The 19,431-nt window shown below is 37.3% G+C and overlaps 1 protein-coding gene across 4 annotated transcripts in view; it reads right to left on the bottom strand.

Annotated features, from left to right (window-relative positions):
* Window positions 1-1,202: 1,202 nt before the first annotated feature.
* Window positions 1,203-19,431, bottom strand: part of SS18 (SS18 subunit of BAF chromatin remodeling complex) — a 49,781-nt gene continuing 31,552 nt past the window's right edge. For 2 of the 4 annotated variants that reach the window (XM_042029479.1, XM_042029486.1), the window contains exons 6-11: window positions 12,103-12,270; window positions 11,272-11,376; window positions 9,004-9,096; window positions 8,162-8,284; window positions 5,424-5,557; window positions 1,203-3,302 (exon numbers count right to left, since the gene is read on the bottom strand). In XM_042029479.1, the coding sequence (XP_041885413.1) occupies window positions 3,276-3,302; window positions 5,424-5,557; window positions 8,162-8,284; window positions 9,004-9,096; window positions 11,272-11,376; window positions 12,103-12,270 (650 nt within the window). In that variant the 3' untranslated portion in view covers window positions 1,203-3,275. The remainder of the gene's footprint in view (window positions 3,303-5,423; window positions 5,558-8,161; window positions 8,285-9,003; window positions 9,097-11,271; window positions 11,377-12,102; window positions 12,271-19,431) is intronic. The other 2 variants (XM_042029493.1, XM_042029503.1) reach the window with 2 other exon arrangements.

The raw sequence follows: 19,431 nt of genomic DNA, 5'->3' as shown, positions 1-19,431 counted from the left end.
GTCCTTGCCCCTCTTCAATCAGATGCATTTTCTCCAAAAAAAAGAAAAAAAAATCAATTATCTTACACATTTTGGAGTAATTCAGGTATGAAAGCAGAAGTGTCTTTTGCAAAATGATACGTTTACCCTGCCTATAAAGCAGCATGTTTGCTTCCTTATGCTACAACATTGTGAAGTCAATTTCAATTGAAACAGGGAGCCAGCTTCTCCCTTCTGCGAGTCATTCACAGAGCAGAAAAGGAAATACAGCAGTCTGAAGAGAGAAAAATACAATGGCAAAAATCATAACCCTATGATAACTAAAAGTCACTGAATGTATTAACCCCTCCTCTTTACTCTTTGAACATTTTTATCATTTCTGCTCATGTATTTGATTTGCTGTGTCAGTCCCCTCTTATTTTCTATATTCTAAATGTAAAATGCCAACTGCAACACCTTTTTTACTAGTTTCCTATTAGTTGAATTTCATTTAATAAGGAAGACTTACCAAAATGAATCTTGTATCTTGTCATTTCCTTCTGGTCCTGTCGTACACTCCTGCTTCTTTTTTTGTTTAGGGAACACAGGTTCCTTTTTAATACATAATTTTAGTAGAAATACTTTTGCATGGAGCTAGCTCCTCTCAAGTTGTTCTTTTGGCATAGTATCAGAGGAATAAGGTAATTTTTGTCACCACCAATTAAAAAGTTTTACAAAACAGGACTGTTATAAAACAATTAAACCTTGCAAATGCAGTAGTCTCTAGGAGGGAAACCCTGGAGGAAATTCTGCTTATTAAAATTGCAATTTTAGTTTCCATTAAAAAGGAGAATAAGACAACAGAAGATGGGTTGGCAAGACAAATTATTTCTTAATGTCAGTTGAGCTTATTTCAAATGAGATAACATATCTACACCAGGTTGGGTTCAACACATTTTTGCCTCGTCAACTCATTTATCTAATTCAGTCATCTTGATTATAGCCTCATGGACCTTCATTTTCAGAGGAAGAATTTCTTAACAAACAACCTACACAACATGCTGATTACTGAACAGTTAATTCTAATTAACTTGGCTATGGCAAGAGAATTTTGATAAAGTCCTAGACTGCAAATACGGTTTGGTTATTCTGGCCAAACGTCTTTAAAATCAAAACCCACAGCAGAGTCTCCAGATGAGACATCAGAGTGATAGGGATCTAATTTAAAGAAACAAATGAGAAAATTAAAATCACAAATAATTTATTCTTCCGTTAGAATTGATGGAGTACAGTTTTAAATAGCAATGAAGTACACAGTGGTGGAAAATTGGCACAGAACCTACAAGCTTTTAATTCATAATAATGTTCCTTATGCCTTATCTGTTCAAACCTTGATGTGTAGTTTCTATTGACTTTAAGAAAACTGTTTTCCCTTTAAAAAGAATGCACAGATTGAAAATCTTGTCTTTCATGTATAATGTCATATATGCTATGGACATCAGCTTTTCTTCTTCCCCCTGAACACTGATTGCCAACTGAAAGAACCAAAATATTATTTACTCCTTGGTTAATTTTAAGTTTTACCATTCATAAAAATTGCCAGGGATTCTTGAATGCATATATTTCTGCAGAAACAATATCCATTTCTTTATCTGATACACAGTTGCAGGGCTTCAGTTTCAAAACCAATTTTTTTTGTGTACTATTGTTATTGATCAAGGTGCTGCCTTCTCACTCTCCCACATGCAACGCTGTATGCATTAATGCAGTTCAAAACAAAATTTGGCATTTGCCTCACCAACAGATTTTATACTTGATGTTACAAAGCATCCCCCTGGTCTCATGTAAAACAGTAACAAAGATGGACGCAAACAAAAATGCCCCCTTTCTAAAGTTACTAACTCCCAGTCAGGAAAGCTCTCCTGGTTCTGGCCAGGATGGGGTTAATTTCTGCAGTAGCCAGGAGGGGACACCTTCTCTTCCAGGGACCCTTCCAGGCTGTGGATCCTCGGGTGGAAACGGGCTCTGCATGGTGAGCAATCAACTGCATGTGAATCCTTCGCCTCTTTCTTGCACCCTCTGGCACTGGCATTGCTGCTGTTACTTTCATTTTCAAATTTCATTGCTGCTTCCAGTAAATTTTCTCCCAAGCCATGATCTCTACCTTTTGTGCCTCCAATTCTCCTCTCCAGCCTGCCACAAGGGAAGGGGAAGGAGAGTGGGGAGCAAGCGAGCAGCGCGTGGTTCGGAGCGTGTCAGTGGGAAGACTAAAATTGGGGAATACCATTCCTAAACCACGACAAAAGTTTAGATAGGTTTTACAAAGTCCTCTAGGCTATTTTGATACATACAAATTATTCAACTAAAGGTTAAAATACACTTATACAATACAGTCCTGTTCTCCATATTCTTTTTCAAGTTCATTGCATATTCAAGCCAAGTAAAATTAACACTTGTCATTTTCTTTGTTATTGCAATTATTAAGAAGGATTACAGCTTGCTTTTGCAAAGCTCTGACAAAAACACTTGAGAAATAAAACCCAAAGGTTTATCTTGTTACCCAAAAAATGTTGCAGAAAATTGTCAAACTATGTTAGAAACAATTTTTACAAAACCGCTTCACTCAGAAAAATTGGAAAGCTTAAAAAATTCATCTTTGCACAAGACTATATTACACTGTCCTTAATTATGTTCCCATTTAGATAACTGGGATTCTCAATCTTTGTACGTGAACCCATCAGTGACATAGAATGCTCTCCATCTTTTTCACTGTTATCTTTACTGTACACCATTTCGAGACTAATACAATCAAGCACTTACCATGCCTCTAACCCATTTTTAACAGTAGATTTGTTATCCTGCCCAGCGAGTAGTGTACTGTCTTGCATATTCACCACATGAAAAACATAATATACAAAATATTGCTGCTGTAAAAAGTGTGCATTTCCCCTTTTCCCCTACAAAAAAAATCTGTGGAAAAAATATTAAATTCCCATAACCTTCATAAACATACAAAGCTGTTTGCACCTCTCAGTCTGTAACAGTCTATTTGACATACAATTCTCAACTCACTGCAAATTGTTATGTCACAGATTTTCTGTCCAATATTGCCATCTAGAGTAGAGATGTGAAACTAGTTTCTGAGAATCTACAGTCTTTAACAATTAACCCATAAAGACTGTATACCGTAAAACAGCCTCAAGATTTTTCCAAAATCTAGATGGAATGGGAGGTTCTCATCTCGGGAAGATGTCCACAGTGCTGAGGAGACAATATGGCTGCTAACAGATTTTGCCTACCGGAATGTGAGTATTTTTTCACTGTTGATAATTTCCATATTGACCCTAAAAAAAAAAATTCAAAATACATAATCAGACCACAAGACATATTTTCCAGTATTAAAAGCTGTAATTGGAAGACCATCCAAATAAAACTGCATGTTAAAAGGTGGAAACAAATAAAAGTAAATGATACACTGATATGAGGAACTGGTGTAGTTTCATCTCACTAAAAATACTTTATGCTTTAATGTAGAAGTAAGACCAATGACATGAATTTAGGGCCAGGAACCTAATTTGATCAAAAGAGTATACCTTTAAATTCAATAGACTGCTGTGAAATTAGCAGAACATCATCAAAAAATAAAAGATGGGGATTACTTCCCACTTAAACTTTGAAAATTATTTCAAAAAGTCAAGGTCACCTAAATTCAAAGTAATTTAGGAAACTAACCATGACACAGAGATACCTAAAATTATTAATCTACCAAGCATTACAGAATAATGGCACATGTATTTCAAAACCAAGGCACATCCCGGTGAACACGAAGAACTAGTCCACATATCCTACGGGAAGCAATTATTCCATAGATCTGATACACAGAATTACCACCCTTATTGATATTCTCTATTTCTTTTAACAGAATGTCATGCACTGCAGAGGTGGGCAGAGGTGAAAGCATCAATGCTACAAGCTTGCCATGATCCTTCACCATGGGGTTCAAAGCTTGCGGAAAGAAGGACTGTGCTAGGAAGTGAACATGCTCCAAACTGTGATCCTGCCACCACTCCATGTTAAGTACCACCACAACAAGGCAGGATTTTACATTTGAGTTTGATGCTGCAATGTCAGTTATGTACCATTATAATACAACAATCAGTCACGAAGAAGAGTTTCACAACAGCTGCCAGATGAGAATTTAAGCAGCGCAATACCTATGGGAATGGCCAATATGAGAGTTCTTCTATAATCGAGTTTCCCAGTGGAACTTAAGACTGCACAAACTGGAGGAGCACAGCCTATCAACAGAGAGGTCTATCCACTTCTACTGCAAGGAAAGCTGGAAAAAACCCGGCAAACTGTGACTAAGTTTCCTTGACCCTATACTAGCCACAGGAAAAAATTTTCCTGTAGGTTATTGTTTTCAGAGGAAGCTACTGGGTCAGTGCATAAACATTTGGTTTATCTGTTAAATAATTAAAAGAAACTGCATCTCTGAACTACCATACTGAAAGGGTTTGTTCCTTCTTCCTTGTCTTTTCTGATTTCTGCAGAAAGAAAGCCAACTGTTCTTTAAAATCGTGGGCAATTCTCACCTCTTCAGAAAAGTTTTTATTGAAAGTTCTACCTACCTTCTACTGACATATCAGCATTTTTTTTAGACATCAGAACTTCATCATTTAGTTAATCTTTATGTTGTTTATACCAAGGAAAGTAACTGTGTACATTTTAATGACATTTCTGAATGATTCATAGTGGAAAGTTTGGATTTTTATATGTTAGTATCTTTTAAAGGAAAAAAACCTGTTTCATCCTTTAATTCTAAGACATCTGTTTTTACAAGAGCGCTTCACTACAACTCCGGCCTCAAGTTTTGGTGGTAATTGTTTGTTTTAAACTCGTCTTAGCACTGATAAGAATGAAGCAGTTGATTTTCAGGTCACTTCTTTCTTATGTTCACTGCCCCCTTATACTGCAAAACCTGGTTTCATGTCTCCCCATAAACTCTGCAGCTGAAGGACTTCAGCTGCACGCCTGAGGTGCTTTTGCAACTGAAGAGAAAGATTAGGATTAGGATTTGTGTCTGTGGAAAATAAATTCAACCATTTCTATTGCAAAGCAGTAATGAAAAATGATTCACCATGAGATTTAGAGGCCTCATCTTTCATATTAGTCATTCACCATCAGGCTATGAAACACATCACCTTAATTTTTAAGGTCCAAAAATACTGCTGGGAAGCCCTCACTGTGCCAAATTGCATTAAAACTCAGCAAACTCGGAGAGTGACTTACCACAATTCCTTACAAATGATTCTTGGTAACTCACCAAGAAATGAACTCCATGAGAATTGTATGTACATACCTGAAAGACCATGTCCTCAAATTCCTTAGTTTAAATGTCCAGAGTCTAAGGTTATCAACTGAGTGTATAAGAATCACAACTTTCTCATCAAACAAAAGAATACCTGGTCATATCCATAAGGCCTCTGCTGTGGTGGCTGTGGTGGCCCAGGCTGTGTGGGTCTGTATCCCCCATACTGCTGTCCTTGTCCTTGTGGATAATTGGGATACTGAGGCCCTGGACCACCCTGAGAGGGGCCTGGGGATCGTTAAATGAAAAAAAAAAAAGAAAAAAGAAGACTGCTTAAGATGTTGGAAAGAAGAGAAGAGTAAAAGCACTGATTTTTACAGCTAACCAGGGTTAAATATTACTACTGTGCAATTAGGTGTTTTGAGCAGCCCCCCTGTCCCCCTGGAAAGCAGGGCCTGTGCTCCAACCACAGAAACATTTACTTTTATTTATATATTCATTATTTTATATCAATGCATGTAGTTCCACATACAAGGTCACAGGACAGAGAAGAACAAGGCAAGAAACTATAAACATGAGCCCTTTCCAGGATTTAGGAAGGCAGTCTCCTGATGTATGCTCCTTCAGTTCCAGAATTTTCTAATGCCAGGAGCAGCAGATGATCAGCTATGTTTAACATTTGGACCTTTTGAAGAGACCAGCAGTACTGTGCTGCCAGAAAGTGAAGTCTCACACCACAGCAGGCAATCATGGATGGGGTGTCAGGCAAGCAAGTTACACGTGTAAAAAATTTGAGATGTGACAAGCAGTGAAAACTATTGTGAGATGGAAAAAAGCACCCTCTATTCCATACTCCTCTGGTAATATTAACTTCCCAGAAAATGGCTAGGAAAAACCCCAGAACTTTGACTCCAGTCTTTTTTCGTCTATTAAAGAAGTCATTCTTTTGCAAGTACAACTCTCTGTTACTATTCACAGGGACTTGACTTGTCTACCACTGGAAGCTGCACGTTACCGGCATCAGGCAGTGCAGCCATGTTCCAAACAAAATTATCCTCATCCCCCCCAGCACTGGGAGAGATGGAGTACTCTGTATTGCAGTGGCACTCCCTAGGAATCCTTTGCAGTGGACCACCGCTTAAAAACGGGGTCTCTGTTTTTCAGAGCTGAAGATTTGCAGCTCTTCAGAAGTGCTTTCTTTAAAACAAACCAACCCTTTTTTTCCCTCCCCTCAGACGAAACAGATGTGTTTTAGCAACTGTGATTCAGTGCTACAGAGAGCTACTTTTAGCTACAGGCATTGGACATTAAGATGACATCAGCTGGTAACTCCTTCAGTAATGCTTGATCTGTAAGACAGTAAAAAGATGACCTGGAGAAGAAAAGCTCTATAAGCTATTACCATTCTCCTCAGGCCTCAAATTCCCTTGAACTATGCAGTTTCAGTCTTCCACAGTGAAAACAAAACCTTAAAGATTGATAGTAATGACTGAGAGATTGATTTATTTTTGCAGATTAGAAAGCAATTAAGTATTAAATTGAGCAAGAATACGACATCTTAGAAGTGCTGTGTTCATCTGACAAATGAACATGGGTTTATTTATTCATGGTAATTCTTTATTGCTGAATTCTATATATTCACTGACATTTCAAAGAAAAAAATGGAACTTCAATAACAATTTCTGTTAGAAACCAGAAATTGAAAAGTATGTTATTCTGTTTTACGAATTATGTTGGGTAAGTGGCTCCAAAAGATTTCCTAATCCCTTTTCTTCTTGTATTTCTTAACCTAAACTTTCAGAATAAATCAGATTTTATTTCTTTACTTACAAAGTTCAGAGAAGCGATCAACATGGACCTCCACTCTGATCTTCAGTCTGTTCCTATATTACGTTTAGTAGAATGTAGGTACAAGTATTACCTTAGAACTATCAATTCATCCATAACCTCCAGAAGTAGAACACTTGGTAAATGTCAGTGGATCCTCTTAAAACTTAACTCTGTCTCAACATAACTGGATTTCATGTGAATCTGGCATTTATCTACATGGCAAATTACCCATGCATTTCCTCACATACACACAATGCTGAAAGCTTTAGCATTTAAGCCTGCAAAAAAGCTAAAAGCTAGAATACATGGAATTTCAGAGCTTCCTTCTTCTGTGATAAATATGTATGGCTTTACAGTATGCAAGCAGGTAGAACTTAAAGAGCAGTCATTTCAGTATGCTCTTCTGACACAAAGTTTTTTAGAATTAATGCACAAAAATTACATACTACTACTTTAAGTTTCCTTTTTGGGAGGTTTTCCTTGAATCCAGGGACTTGTGGCAGAGGATTTTTCATTCTCATTTCTCATTCCTGCTGTGTGTCAGAAGGTTTGGACTACTAGCGCAAATTTGTAAGGCACAGTCTCTTTAAAGCTGCATTATCAATGCTTACAGTCATTTCTCTACTGATCAGCACAAGAATTTGAAAAGAATGATTCATATATGTTGAATGAAGTTTTAGACTAGTTTTTAAAAGACTGTCTTAATTGGCAAATCAAGAGATGAACGGGGTTGCCATCTTTGTGAGTGTGTTCACCTACAGAAAACAGAAAAGAGCAGAATCTTTCTGGGTCCTTCTAAATTACAGACACCCATTATAAGGCTGTTTAGTCACCCTTGGTTTTCTGTGCTACCACACTCTCCTAGACTGCCAACAGATCTAATACCCAAAAGATGCCACCCTCCACATTTTCTTGTTTTGGCCCAGTGAAATTGCAGGCACAGAGCTGTTCTGTGCAGGCCTGGCCTCTGGACACAGTCAAACAGGGATGGAATAACACACAACAAGGGTCTGTCTCTCTTAGTCCTTTCTGCGACAGCTGTCTGTGTCCTCAGGCTCTTACCATAACCCTGCTGTTGTCCTGGATAGCCTTGTTGGCCGGGATATTGCTGCTGTTGTGGTGGATAACCCTGCTGTTGGGGTGGTCCTTGATATGCATCTTGCTGCTGACCGTATTGCGAGTTTCCTGTAAGATCATTGCAAGAAAGCAGAAACTCATAAAGACACCTATTTTATTTTCTTTTCCTTCTAAGATGCACAGCCAACAACACAAGAACAAAATGAAAATGCAATCTTGATTTCAAAAACTGAACAAAACAAAGAAAACTCAAACCAAACAGAAGGAACTCGGCCAAACAAACTGCAGTTAAAGCCAATTTTGCAAAGTTGAACTGCAGCATTTTCAGCATCTCTGCCAAACGAGCATTACATTTACTGGAACATCACAGTCATAAGATCATGACTATGCTAAATAAAATAAAAAAAAAAAGACAAAATTAAGGACAGCTACAAGAGCACAGACTAGCTACACAAGATCAGCAAGCTGTTTCCTAACGGCACTATAATTATACAAAATATATATACACACACAAAAAGATATACAACTGAACCAACAAATTTACGTTTAAATAAAAATTTCCATTGACGTAAAAAAAAAAATCTCTAGAGTGTTTTAGTCATTTTACTGTTGTTAGAATGGCAAGTTGTGGTTATATATTTTAGGTGTTTGCAAGAAATTATTCTGAAGGCTTCAAGTTCCCTGCCATTTCCAAGACAGCCAGCAACTAGTATTCTACAAGAGCTTTGCATGGGTATAAGTTGTGTTGTGCAAGAATTTCTGTTCCCGTTGAGGGTGGGGGAGGAAAGGGAATGTCTGTGCGTATGTGTGTGAAGGTATATAGATACCTCCTTCGTAGTAATGTTGTGAGGAATCCTCATAAGGCCTATCGTAGCCTTGTTCAGGATACGACGGTTGCTGATAACCGTAATCATTATGACCTACATCAATTCGACAAGAGACAGGAAGAAACGTTAATGGCCTCTGAGTGAAAACCCTAAAAATATTTCATTTCTCAGAAAAATGAAAAAAAAATTTCAACTGGATATACATGAAAAAGAATTTTCAATTGTATTAGCCAAAGACTTATTAATATGATTTCCTTTCATATTGAATTAACATGTGACAGGGGAAAAAAAAGGCTTAATGCAGTAGTTCTAGAAACATCACAGCAAGGGATGGTCTTAACCTTCTGATAATCCTTGTTGGGGGAGTGGGGGGGGAAGTACTTCATCTTTCACTCAAAAAAAAATGAAAGCATTTAGGCCTTTCACATGTAAATAACCTGAATTAAATTAGAATGAACAAAGAAAGCAATTATCATACTTTGTCTAACACCTGTTCTGCTGATCTCCAATTCAAAAGCATATGCTAAAAGCAGTGTGAAATGTAACAAATAAAGTTCAATGACGTTATGAACCATCATCTACATTAAATTCTGTTTTTAAATGACAGAAATATAACACTCTCAAGGTTTTCCCTACAAACAGAATTCCTATGTAAGGTCTTAAGAAAACTTTTCCTCTTACATTCCAGTCCTGAGCAGATTCATTATAAACAAACCTTTCTATTCAGAGACTACAGGCATCTCGGATTAAGAAACCAATATATGCAGTAAGCACCCCACCTGTTGTTGGTTTTAGCACACATATATTTTGTCTTACAGATGATCAAAATATATCTGGTTGCTAACTTGGTCAAGAATACGTGCCAAAATTTTGTTTACGTTCAAAATTAAAACATAGAAATTTGGAATAAAATTTTTAAATAAAAGTAAGGAAAGGAGGAAACAGTTCTAAAACTCAGTGATTTTGTTATCAGGTCTGCAACTGTACAATACATCATTGACTGAATCTTACATACATACATAACCATTAAAACAAGCCTTAAAACATATGCTCTTTGTATTCTACATAAGAGTAATAATGAGGTAATGATAAAGATGACTCTTTACAAGGAATAGATCTTAGAAGTAATCTGTGCTGCCAGAGAGCTGTTGATGGTAACATCAAACTGCCCTTACTAGAGTAAATTGCCTGTAACAGTTTAGTGTTCATGTGTGTACATAAATGTTCCAAAATGAAAGCTGAATAATTACCAGTTAATGCAACTTGTAAAATAACTCTGCACATACATCTCCAGAAACTAACACATGTAAGCTTATACAGATGTGGCTTGATGTATCTTAAAATCAATTTAATAGAAATTAAATTCAAACAACTGACTGGTATCCCTTTATTTGCAATGAGTAGTTGCTTTGGCAATTACACAGCTTTGCTTGGTATACATTTTTTCAAACATTAACATCTACCCCATTTCTTGAACTTCATAAGATACCATTAAGTTGCACACATGGTTATCACAGTAGTCAGGAGTCAGCATCTTTGGTCTCCCAGTCTCTGCTCAGCCTGAAAACAAGTTAATTTCAACTTCTCTAACTTATAAGACAATTCAATAGCCTTCAGCACTCCATATTCCAAGAGGCAGGAGGACAAATTTATGAAATTCAAAGTTTCAGTCTTGTCTTGAAAGCACTGAGGGGACATCTAAAGAGGATTCACATTTCCAATATCCTCAGGGCAGGGACCATTTTATTCCTATATAAATGTTAAACTGAAAGCCCATACCATGTCAGCAATAACACATTTGTGCGACTTACATGAAAACTAAACACTAAGTTTAAAAAAATAGAGTCTTTACAGAAAAAAACCACATCCTTTTAGCAAGTTTTTTCAGTTCAGTAAAATTTTTAATAAAAGGATATCGCCCCCTCTCTTATTGATAATAAAGTTATGACTGTTTAAATTCATCTCAATTATACTAGATATGCTAAGGAACTCTCCATTCTTTTAGAGAAACCAATTATTTCCATTCATTTTGAAATACTAAAACTGTTAAGAGTTTCAAATGGGAATAATACAAATTACATGCTTTAAGTTGTAAATTTGTCATAGTAACTTAAACTGTAGTAACAATTCTGAATTTGGAAGGTTTTGTAAATGTGAGGTATGATATCCAATTACTATTCTTGCCTCATCCCCTAATTTTGGGCATATGACTACATTAGTATTGGGCAGGTATAGAAAATGGGAAAGTTAACATTTATGAGAGATTACCATCAGGGTAATATTGCTGGTTCATGCCTTCTGGAGGACCTTGTCCACCATGACTGTATTGGTCCCCATAATAGTCTTCCTGGCCTGAGTACTGCTGTGGTGGGCCTGAAAAACCACAACCAGTCAATACGTAAATAACTTGTTTTCTCTATTATAAAGCCTGCTAATTTCTGAATTTAGTATGAGAAATATTTCTCAAATGTATTCCCCACCCATACTGTTGCATTACAGACAACATATGTAATCTGGTTTAGTTAAAAAAATAAGTAAATGTATCTATCTACGTATACAAATACACAGTTGTTTGGCTGCACTAGACTGAGACTATATACATCAAACTTAAGTTTTGAGCTTATTTTAGGAATATGTGTATAACAGACCAAGGTGTTAAAGGTGTTAAAAATGAAATCATTCCTTGTTGAAAAGGACTAAAAAGAAAAAAGAGACTCAATACTGTGGAACTTTGTTCCTTTGTTTGTAATTGAATGAATTCAGAACCAAGTAGGTACTCTGTTCCTTTTCTGTACCTATCATTTAAATATCAAAACAGAATTCTGCATCAGCATATCTGAGATGCATAATTTCAGAATGCATAATCTCAGAAAGAACCAAAGGAAAAAGAAAACAAACTTGTCTTCACATTTCATGGTGACAGCAGTAATCTCTCGCTGCAAGAACCACCCTTAAAAAGGATAACAAAAAGAGTGTACAAACAAAGCCTGTCACACCAAATTACTTGACAGAAATTTGGTGTAAGCAAGAAAGTGATGTAAAATGGTTTTAAACATGGTTATTTAAAATCAGTGTAAAAATACTGAAGTGAATTCCTACCTTGCTGTGGTGGCCTGTATGGAGGAATCTGTCTCTGCCCCATCATGTGATTTCCTTGGTTAACTTGGCCCATCATTCCCATCGGTGGCTGCTGCCCCTGGTAATGCTGGCTACCTGCCTGTGGCATGTTGTATTGCTGGGAGGGAGGCTGCTGGTGCATCATTGGACCTGCAAAAGGAGAAGCAGCAAAAATGTCAAATATGCAAAAATTATTTGTGATTAAACCTTGCCAAAAGAACATGGAAAACCCAACCTTTAAAAACGGACCAAAAAAGGCTCAGTATATCCAGTGCTCTGATAAGAGTTTGTTGTTTCTGGACTTATGCAAATGTAGGTGAACAATTCAGTAACCAAACTACAAAAGAGAAGTCAGCCTAAACAAGGTTGCTTTTTAGATGATTTTTCTTCAAAACCACAGATACTAGTTTACACATACACAAAGATAACTGGAACAGTTTCATCAATTTTTGCTCTAAAAAATATCTTCAAAAAAGGTGTAGGTGAAAACCTGATGGTGAAACCTTGGTAAGTCATAAAAAGATTATTTAACATTTGTGATCTCCTCAGAGCATAGTTTCAATACACACATAGTTGCTGTTATATTCCATCAACAAACCACTAAGCTGTTATCACAAAATCAACAATTTTATTTAGCCTGTAAAGACAAACCATGTGAACCAGATAGGCACACACACAAGGCATATGCAGAAGGCCCACAGAACACAGGCTCTGCCTGACACTGAACAGTCCTAAACAGCCTTAACAAAAAAATCTTCTTTCATACCAAGTTGCACCAAGTTTCCATGAACCACAGGAAGAGATCAGGAGAGATAAAGTACTGTCCATGTTTCATCAACTGAGAAAATCTGATTAAGGCTGTACTTAGAGAAACGCAAATTTCAGTAATGAAAACAGACAGTTAAAGAGCACCCTACTGACACCACACAGCAATGAAAACGATGATTACACCATTTCATTATATGAGATTGCAGGTTAGATTGATATAACATTTAACAAAGAACAGCCTCTGTGCCTCCTCTGTAGTACCACTTCAGAAAAGAGTTATTCCAGTATCAAAAACATGAGGAGGAAAGAGTTGTGGCAAGGAGCTAAACTTTTTTAAACAACAGATTTTTGTAATATATTAACTCAAACCACTTAACACATACTATAACGGTGAAACCCCAAGCTTTTTTTGCCTTTTAAAAAAATAATTTATTTTATAAACTACAAAGACAACAAGAAGCTAGCAGCCTCACTAAAAACTAAGACAAATCATGGTATCAAACATCAAATTAGCAGAGCCACTCCTAGGTGCCATCCAAGGAGAAAAAGGAAGATAGCACCTACTTTCTGTATGCTTAGATTTTGCCACTCCATTTAGTATTTTTAAGTAACTAGGTGCTGGAGCACAAGCAGAAAGTCCTGTGTGAAACTACAGCACTGGAAAAATACCTAGATACCGTCAAGTGACTGGATTTACACAGGCAAAGGAATATGTAGTCACTTAGATCCTGTCTATGCGGAGTTATGAGGGAAAGTGAGGAAAAATTAATTAATGGTATGAATTCAAAGTGCATTAGTTAAATCCCATTAAACCCCTGCGTGGGATCTCTTACTGAGAAGTAAAGTGGCCTAAGCTTCATTCTCCTCTAAAAATAAATATTGGCCATTCTTAAGAAGATCCAGTTATGCTTCTATCCTTCAGTATGGCAAGTTTCTGTGTCCCAATTTTAAAGTAAAAAAAAAAAAAAAAAGGGTTAAATTGAGATGTACTTATTTTAATTATTGGCAAAATACACTTCCTTTTTTGATCTTCTAAACGAGTAGATAATTTAGATTATTTCATTTCACTGCTCCTCTGTTTGGAGGTACTGAGAAACATTAGGCAGCCTTGAAAAAAAAATAGAAACTTGTTGCCATAATATTCCTAGATCTCAAGAAAGCTTGTTAATTAACAATATTAATATTAGTCACAATACAATGTGATAAAATGTGTTGGGTCCCCATGGTGCAATGTAGAGATTTTCTGTTTGCTTTTTAAATTAGAACTTCATTAACGCTTTGTAGAGCCACAATGAGAATTCACTACCCTGTATCAGGCTGTGTGTTGTGTTCATAACAGACAGCCTGGCTTCCTTCCAGTTTAGTTCTTCCTATTAAGAAGATACCTAAAAGAACCACCATGGTCTCTACTGCCTCATGGAACATAACCATTTTATGCAGTAGTTTTGAGGGATGAGAGGACTTTGAATTTACTCCTCCATTTGAAAAATCTCGCCTAGGAGAAAGCTACATTTATTCATCATGTAATACTTAATATGACATAAAATCCCGAAACTTAATAAAAAACTTAACAACTATTAATTCATTATCTACTTGGATATGGAAAAACTTGAGAAGTGGGCCCAAGAGAACTTCATGAATTTCAACAAGTCCAAGGGCAAGATGCAGCACCTGGGTTGGGGCAAACCCAGACGTGAGTACAGAGTGGGAAGCTCACTGACAGCAGCCCTGACAAGATCTTGGGGGTTTGCATTGAGGAAAAGCTGGGTATGATCTGGCAATGTGGGCCTGCAGCCCAAAAAACCAACTGTATCCTGGGCTGCATGAAAAACATGGCCAGGAGGTTAAGGGAGGTGATTCTGCCCCTCTACTCTGCTGTGGTGAGAGCCCACCCAGAGTGCCGTATCCAGCTCTGGGGTGCCCAGCACAGGAAAGACACAGACCTGTCGGAGCGAGTCTAGAGGAAGGCCACAAGGATGATCAGAGGGATAGAGCTATAAGGAAACGCTGAGAGAGCATGGGTAAGAGAAGGGTACAGGAAGACCTCACTGTGGCTTTCCAGTATTTTAAGGGGCCTTACAAAAGCAAGGGAGATGGACTTTTTATACAGGCAGATAGTGACAGAACAAGGGGCAATGGATTTAAATTGAAAGCAGGTGTGTACAGATCGGATATAAGGAAGAAATTCTTTACTTTGAGGGTGGTGAGGCACTGGAACAGGCTGCCCACAGAAGTTGTGGATGTCCCATCCCTGGATGCGTTCAAGACCAGGATGGATGGGGCTCTGAGCAACCTGAGCTAGCTGTAGCACAGGCAGGGAGACTGGAACTACATAGTGTTTCAGGTCCCTTCCAACCCCAACCCAAACCATTCAATGATTCTATAATGCTTTCTAATATTTGTCGCACATATTTTTACAAGCACCCTGAAACACAGCTCTTGAATCTCTCATCAGGTCACAACAAACTACATTTGGTGGAAGTCATGATCTCTTCCAGACCTGGAGATAAGACTCTCATATACAAAGCCCTCAAAACTGCGAGCTGCAAGAGAATGCTCACTGCTTTCAAAAACTCTCTATAGAAACTCTTTTTTTGTGAATTTCTAAAATTATTTAATCCAGAGAGGACAAAGTATCTGATTTGTACAGAGTTCAAAATGCATCCAAAGAAATACTGTGTTACGATTATCTCTGTAAAATGTGGAAGTACAGAATTTAACTAGCCTACATTATCAAGAATACACATATTTGTTTAGTAGGTGTAGACAACTTTGAAACGAGCAGTTAAGGAAAAAAAGTAACTTCTGCTCCAGCCAGGATCTCCTACAGAGGCCTCATGTACAGGGAAGAAAAGGTAGGTAGATTAAAGCAAAAATGGACTACTACCTGACCTTCTTGTAAGTACAGTGACGCAGTGGCAGTCTCCTGACAGGAAAGGACTTTTAGAAACTGACAACCTAGTCTTCACACAGGTAAGATAAATAGAAAGAAACAGAAATACAAACTGAAAGTAAGTCCCAGATAAAGCTAACAAATCTGAGACCAGAAGTGCAGAGGATGAAAGAGCTCCAGAAAAGTTTAGTGGTTTAAAAATGTCTCCTTGGCATTGTCCCTTACGCTGAATCTCAGATACTGGTGGGAAATGCTATGAGAGGACAAGAGTAAGTGCTGATGTGGTTGAACGTTCTGAAGAAGCAGAGAAGTGAGGAACCACACTCACAAATGAACTGGTGACTCTGCTGTTCTGACTAAAGAGCAATGGGAACAGGTGGGTAAGACCAAAAAGCAGCAGTACAAGCTATTGCTTCTTCAGTCTTCCAAATTATGATGGTTGTGTTGCTCAGAGGTCGGTTCTTTAGGCATTTTAAAATGTGCACTTGGCATGGATGAAGCAACTGGATATCTGTATCTAGAGTATCAGCAAAGCCCACCATGCTACACCTACCATCAGCAATCTCATCACTGTGTCTACTGTTACAAAACTAACAAAATATGTACCACTGCAGCAACCCTCAGCAAAAACTTTTCGATGTTTTTCTACATGTTTAAAAAAAATGCTTGTTTTTTTAAGTGATGGTTTTAAGTCTTGTGAGAGCTATCTTAGAAACTATACCGTAGGGTCAATTTAACATGACAAACACTACAATTCAGATGTGCTTAGTCAAATGAAGCACCATCCTAAAGGTGTTTTAACACCAGATGCAGTTTAAACATTATCTCAAAAGACCTTGAGGATACAAAACTTTTTGCTACTCCTAATGTATAACCTAGGCTGCAAATTAAAGACAGTAGACACTCCTCCACACTACCTTACTCCACAAACTTTTAATCTCAAACCAAAACATAATTTCAGGTATATTTTAAAAAAAACTAGTCCATAAAATGTGATACAAAAAATTCCTTAGTTACCAACACTGCCTTTCATGTTTTACCCTAGGGAAAGAAGATGAAAGCACAAGCTCTGTGGCAGCTGTTTGTATCTTTCGTTTTTTCATGACAAAACTACAGTGTCTTCTACAGCTAGACATCCTACAAATCCAGCTATAGCATGATGTTGTTTCAGAATGTGAAGGCAATTTTATTTCCCTTTAATAGGTTAGATGTCAAAAAAACCTGAGATTGCCCTGCCTTCTCTGTAACAGCTTGACTACTGTAAGCAGTCAAGGTACTGAAACCTAACAGTCTCAGCTTACATGGGAGTGAACAGATGGCAAGACATTTGCAAAAGGTACTCAAACTCAGAAATCACTTTATCCTGGTCTGCGACACCCTGAATACATTCATATTTTAGCTAACATCGGATGTTCCTATCTTTATGTTCCTTTATGTAGCAACAAAAGAACAGGAATCTGCATCTGCCTCATCTCTACTCTTTCCATAGCTTTGTATTTGCTTCTTATTTGCCTGTAAGTGAAAGAGCTCTGAAATTTTAATGGATTTTTTTCTAAGTTCATATAAATGAAACTGTCATTAAAAAATCTCAGCACCAGATTTGACAAGTGGTCTCCTGCAAATGACTGAGTCAACATGATATTGTCCTGTAGAGTTCACCTGTAAATTAGTTCCCTTCCCTTACCACAGGCAACATATAATATAATGCTCATTAAATAGAGACTGGGAGCTTGGCAACTTTCCGCCAAACTCTTCTGGCAAGGGGATGGAATCCCAGCAAAAGGATCTGAAAAACACAGTCTCTGGGATGGCCACGTGTAGCAAAAGTATCTGAGAAACAGAGTTTCTGAGATGGCCAAGCTACAATGTCTTGGTTCTTGTAAAATGTATTCATTCTACTATTAAATATTATTCCCCGGATGTGAAAGATTTGTTCAACATAAAAAAAGAGGAATTTCCATGCAAGTTTCAGGTTTCAGAAAAATCATGCTTACATCTCCCCTCCCAAAAGTCAAAAATTGGCCACACTTGTGATTTTTTTCAACCTAAGTAGTTTACCATACACAAGAAATGTACCCGTAAGAACAGTTTCTTCCACATTCAATCAGTTCCTTCTGCTTCCTATCTTTTCCAAAAATGTAACCAATATTCCTTGCAGATGTCCCAGGCTGCTGTAATAACTTTTCAACGAAGAGTCATCTACAGAATCTTCCACTTAAAACATTCTGCTTTCTAAGTCCAAAATTACTTGAATTCCTCTTTTAAACTAGACTGACTGTAAAATCAATACCATGAAAACTTTGCTTCTCATTTAAGGTATTCCTCTGGCTAGCATTTTATAACTAGTGCAAATCAATAATGAATACAAAGTGGATACAGGAAGTAAATCCAGCAAAGGGTTCTGTTACTATGCATTTTATTTCTCAATTAGCACTTTTTCATTTTTTTCTTGCTAACACCATCTGCCTCACAAGGTGTATATACAGCAAGATGTTTTGGTAGCAAGTGCACATAAAAAGGTTATGCTAAAGCCACCCAGGTGTTGATCAAGCCTTTCTGAGTGTTATGATGGCTTTATATATTATATAATAGTATGTTTTTTTCCCCCTGGAAGTACTGGCTTCATTCAGTACAGTAGGTATTACTCACTGAAAAACTACTTCAGTATTTTGTTTCTTCCTAATAGTCCATGTGAGATGTGACGCCTAGTCCAACACTGAAGACAGAATTATTAATTTATTCATGGTTTTCTTATGGCACCCATAAGTAATCTGTCCAAATCTTCATAATGAATATACTTTCATAACTCTCCTGTGAAATCAGATGGTATCGTAATCTTACCATCACATCATTTCTCTACAGCTGAGGAACCCACATAAAGAAAGATTAAGGTCAAAAACATCTACTGATTTTTAACAGCCAACTTGAGATGCTAAGATCTCATCTTGCAGAATATTTAGCATTGAATTTAGCTAGTGCTGTTATTAACTGACAGATGTAGTAGGATCTCTCATTTTCAGTATGAATCACTCCTGTAAGACAAAGAAACAAAACATGCTTAGGGGCTCACAAATGTCTCCTGACAACAACACTGAGGTTCAGAAATTTTGGTTCATTTCTGTTTCTGAATTCTTGCACAACTAAGAAATCTTTGAGCCACAATCTGTTTATTCCCCTTCTGTTAAACTGCACTGAGTGCATTTCCTAGCAGCTCATTCTTGCTTCTTCACTTAGGTCAGAAGCCTGAAGTCGCCATGCTTGGCTGAGACCTCTGCCCAGCCAGACTGGGGCTTGGCTACCTATCTAAATCTCTCATGGTCTCACAGATTCCTCTGTCGTTCTCTGCCTGGCTTGGAGTCACAAGAGAGTGAAGATACAAAAATAATTCCTCTAATTTGTCATCAAATTTCAATACACATGTAACAACTAAGAGTAGAAAATGGAGGAAATGTATTAAGCAGACCTGACTGGGAATCATCTTAGATCAAAATAACAAACATGCACATCTTCAGACTTAAGACTTCCTCTCTCACAGATACTTGGAACAGTATTTTCACTTAACAGCAAATAGCACTTGGCTTGCATAACACACAAGTTTCAAAGCCTTGCTCTAAAGCGGCACTTGCATTCCTACATTTATATATTAAGTG

The sequence above is a fragment of the Corvus kubaryi genome, unplaced genomic scaffold (genome assembly GCF_017639235.1).
Source record: "Corvus kubaryi isolate FWS band 111438036 unplaced genomic scaffold, C.kubaryi_AGA036_p1.0 132, whole genome shotgun sequence".
Lineage (NCBI taxonomy): Eukaryota > Metazoa > Chordata > Aves > Passeriformes > Corvidae > Corvus > Corvus kubaryi.
This window is presented reverse-complemented; position numbering and strand designations above follow the sequence as displayed.